Here is a 4,617-nt window from a genome sequence, read left to right as displayed (position 1 = left end):
ATTCTTTTATTCCTTAAATACCTATAGAAAGCCTTAGGGTTTACCCTGATCCTATCCACCAACAACTTCTCATGTCTCCTCTTGGCTTTTCTGAGCTCTCTCTTTAGGTCTTTCCTGGCTACCTTGTAACCCTTAAGCGCCCTAACTGAGCCTTCACATCTCATCCTAACATAAGCATCCTTCTTCCTCTTGACCAGAGATTCCACACTCTACAGCTTCCTCCCTGCCTGACAGGTACATACTTATCTAGGACACTCAGGAGCTTTTCCTTGAATAAGCTCCGCATTTCTAATATGCCCATTCCCTGCAGTTTCCTTCCCCATCCTATGCTTCCTAAATCTTGCCTAATCACATTGTAATTTCCTTCCCCCTGGCTGTAACTCTTGCTCGGTGGTATACACCTATCTCTTTCTATCACTAAAGTAAACATAACAGAATTGTGATTGCTATCACCAAAGTGCTCACCTACTTCCAAGTCTAACACCTGGCCGGGCTCATTACCCAGTACCAATCTAATGTGGCTTCGCCCCTTGTAGGCCTGTCTACGTACTGTGTCAGGAAGCCCTCCTGCACACACTGGACAAAAACTGACCCATCTATAGTAATCATACTATAGTGTTCCCAGTCAATATTTGGCAAGTTGAAGTCCCAACTACCCTGTCTCTCTCATTCCTATCGAGAATCATCTTTGCTATCCTTTCCTCTACATCTCTGGAACTATTCAGAGGCCTATAGAAAACTCCGAACAGGGTGACCTCTCCTTTCCTGTTTCTAACCTCAGCCCATACTACCTCAGTTGACGAGTCCCCAAACACCCTTTCTGCAACTGTAATACAGTCCTTGACCAACAATGCCACACCTCCTCCTCTTTTACCATCTTCTCTGTTCTTACTGAAGCATCTAAATCCTGGAACCAGCAACAACCATTCCTGTCCCTGCTCTATCCATGTCTCCGAAATGGCCACAACATCGAAGTCCCAGGTACCAACCCATGCTGCGAGTTCACCCACCTTATTCCGGATGCTCCTGGCATTGAAGTAGACACACTTCAAACCAACTTCTTGCTTGCTGGTGCCATCTTGTGTCCCTGAAACTTAATTTCGGACCTCCCTACTCTCAATACTCGAACTACAATTTTGGTTCCCATCCCCCTGCTGTATTAGTTTAAACCCACCCCAATAGCCTTAGCAAATTTCCCCCCCAGGATATTGGTACCCCTCTGGTTCATATGAAGACCATCCTGCTTGTAGAGGTCCCACCTACCTTAGAAAGAGCCCCAATTCTCCAAGAATCCAAAACCCTCCCTCCTGCACCATCCCTGTAGCCACGTGTTCAACTCCTCTCTCTCCCTATTCCTCGCCTGTTCCTATCCTGTCTTGTTCTATGTTTTAAAAAAAAGTTGGAAAGAAATAAACTGTTTTTACTGGAGATCAATTTTGAGGTATTTAAGATGATTTAGAGAATCTGTGTCATTTCCAAATTTTTCTTTCCCTTTTGGGAAAGGGGCTGCTAAGTTAGGACAGAGATGATGAATTTATTCTCTGGGGATAGCGAATCTGAAATTCTTTACCATCGAGGACTGGGTCATTCAGTGTGCTTGATGGATTTTTAATCAATAAGGAATCGAGGTACATGGCGAAAAGGCAGGGAAATAAAGTTTGAGGATTACGAACTCAAAGGGCCTACTTCAGATCCAATGACTTATGATTGCTTGGGTTGGCAGACCCAACCATCCATAGGCCATTCAGTTCTCTCTAATTCTTCTGTTACTTTGTCTGCACCTTGTTGTCACTGAAGGAGGAGGATGTGGTGTTTGCTGATTGTAGAGCATCTTAAACAGGAGAAACCACATTCTAATTTAATAATTCTTTTGTGTTAAATTGATGATTTGGCATTTGTTTTCTCAGGGATACTTTTTCTAACAATTTTAGTCTTACTTTGTCATCCTAATTGGCGTTTTACAAAATGTGTTTGCTCTGATTTAAGTCAATGAAAAGGAATGAAAAATAACTCAGTAACACAGATACAGCATGATCCTTAAACCTCGCTCCTTAACTTAAGGGATCAACCAAAGGTTAACATGTCTGCTAGAGTGTAGACAATACAGGAAATTGGGAAAGTCATCAGTCACCAGCCTGAGATATGTGTTTTAATAAATTATTTTCCCTAAAAATTATGCTTTGTTCATAACATTTTTAAACAAGACATTACAAAATGTTTCAACTGAATTTTTATTTATTTATTCATGGGATGAGGGCATCACTGGCTAGGTCAGCATTTATTGCCATGTGCAGGGCAGTTGAGTGTCATCACATTGCTGTGAGTCTGGACTCACATGTAGGCCCGAAAGAACAATAGTGAACCAGGTGCGTTTTCCCTAACAATTGACAATGGTTTCATAAATCATCATTAGACTCTTAATTCCAGATTTTTGCTGAATTCACATTCCACCAATTACCATGGTTGGTTTGGAACCCGGAACCCAATCCCCAGATAATTTCCTGAATTAGCAGTCCAGTAGTAATACAAAGCTTGCAAGAAAATTCAAAAGCCTAAAACAACATGTTCCACCTGATTCGATTTTAATAGAATTAATAATTACCAAATACACTCCACACCAGGCATACAGCCTGATGGCAGAAGTTATAGAACGTATAATCAATACAAAGTTGTACAGCACAGAAACAAACCCTTCGGTCCAAACAGTCTGTTCTGACCATAATCCCAACTAAACTAGTCCCACCTGCCTGCGCTTGGCCCATATCCCTTCAAACATTTCTTATTCATGTACTTATCCAAATGTCTTTTAAACACTAACTGTACCTGCATCTATCAATTCCTCTGGAAGTTCATTCCACACATGGATCACTCTTTGTAAAAAAAAATGTCCCTTATATCTTTTGTAAATCTTTCTCCTCTTACCCTAAAATCATAACCCCTAGTCTTGAAATTCTCACCCTATGGTAGAGACACCTGCTATTCACCTTACCTATGCCCCTCATGATTTTATAAACCTCTAAGGTCACCCCTGAGCATCCTAAATTCCAGTGAAAAAAATCTCAGCCTCTTCTTAAAACTCAAACTCTCCATTCTTTATGTATCATGTTTTAACCTGGGGTGCCTTGATAAATTGTCAATACACTTGATTAACAATGTACGTTCTTTGTAATACACAAAGCCCAAGGGGGTTCTCCAGTTTCCAGCCCCTCGTAGACTATGATTGAAAGATCCTTAGTCAGTGGTCTTTCCCATCTGCACTGGCTGCCCCAAATTTCACGGTTTCCCCCAGCGCCCAGACCTGGATGTTAGAATGTGCTTGTCTGCAACAATCAGTCAAAAGCTGCTCACTGCACTGGAAGACTAGCACACCATAGAGCACCTTTACCAAGTTGATGGTCCACCAGGCACAGCTGATGTTTATCTTGATGTGTGTGGTTTTAACATCATAGATATGATTTATTAAGTTGAGAACTAGTGTAAAGTCATTGTTAAAATAACTCGCCAAATTTTGGAATACCAACACCAGCTGAAGTTCAGACACTAATAGTCAGGCAATTCAAAGTCCCAAGTTAACAACAATGTGCATTTAAACAGCACATCTTAATGGGGTGAAATGTCTGAAACAATATTTCCAACCACGCCACAGATGAAGAGATTCAGGCAGGTGACCTATAGTTTAGGAAGGGCTAGGTTTTAGGGAAATGGTTCCAGGCTCTGGTCAATTAATTTAAGGCATATTACTAATCGTGGAATGATTCAAATCATACTCGAGAGCAGAGTTGGAGGAGAGTAAGAGGCCGGATGGTACTACAGTACAGAAACAGGGAGGACCGAGGCTGTGAAGGGATTTGAAAACAAGGATCAGGAATTTAAAATTGAGGTGTGTGCTCAACCAGGAGCCTCGGTAGGGAGAGGTAATGGTGAGTGTTGGGACACAAGCAAGAGTTTTGGAAGTAAACTGGGAATCAAAGAATTGTTATTATGCAGGAGGAGACCTTTTGGTCCATCGTTTCTCTTCTAACTCTCTGAATGAGTGTCATGTCATTAATTCAAATTAATTTAATTCATTTTTATTGAATTAATTAATTTAATTCCAATCTAGAGTTCTTCAGAAACTGATCCAATGATTGGGGGGGGTGGGGTTTCAAGGCGAACAAACAAATATGATTGGATGAAATAGTGTTCATTAACAGGCAGTTGATTGGCCAAGTTTTGGCCTGGTGCGCTGTGATTGGCCGGGGCTTTGGCGGGCTCTTTGTGGCGGGAAATTACAGAGAATTCCCTCCGGAGTGACAGAGCGCGAGCCCCGCCCCCCGAGCCCCGGCCGGACTCTCTGTCTCACTCTCTCTGTCTGTCTCTGTCTCACTCTCTGTCTCTGTCTCTGACTCTCTGCCTGTCTCACTCCGGGACAATGCCGTGCTCTGAAGCCTCCAGCCCCGCGGTGTCTCCGGCCAAGCGGCCCCGGGAGGACGGTGTCCAGCGGCTCCGGTTCGCGCGGCTCAGCGACAACGCGCGGCCCCCGAGCAGGGGCTCGGAGCGAGCGGCGGGATTCGACCTTTACAGGTGAGCGGCCCCTACCCCCCACCCCCCGCGTCCCCCTCTCCCCCTCACTCCCCC

General features: G+C 43.6%; 1 protein-coding gene across 3 annotated transcripts in view; it reads left to right on the top strand.

The window, feature by feature from the left end:
* Positions 1–4,617, top strand: part of LOC122542460 (deoxyuridine 5'-triphosphate nucleotidohydrolase, mitochondrial-like) — a 35,410-nt gene that overhangs the window by 14,008 nt on the left and 16,785 nt on the right. For 2 of the 3 annotated variants that reach the window (XM_043680178.1, XM_043680180.1), the window contains exon 2: positions 4,428–4,563. In XM_043680178.1, coding sequence (XP_043536113.1) covers positions 4,428–4,563 — 136 coding nt within the window. Of the gene's footprint in view, positions 1–3,018; positions 4,564–4,617 lie in introns of those variants that run through there. The other variant, XM_043680181.1, reaches the window with a different exon arrangement.

The sequence above is a fragment of the Chiloscyllium plagiosum genome, chromosome 40, assembly GCF_004010195.1.
Source record: "Chiloscyllium plagiosum isolate BGI_BamShark_2017 chromosome 40, ASM401019v2, whole genome shotgun sequence".
NCBI lineage: Eukaryota > Metazoa > Chordata > Chondrichthyes > Orectolobiformes > Hemiscylliidae > Chiloscyllium > Chiloscyllium plagiosum.
This window is presented reverse-complemented; position numbering and strand designations above follow the sequence as displayed.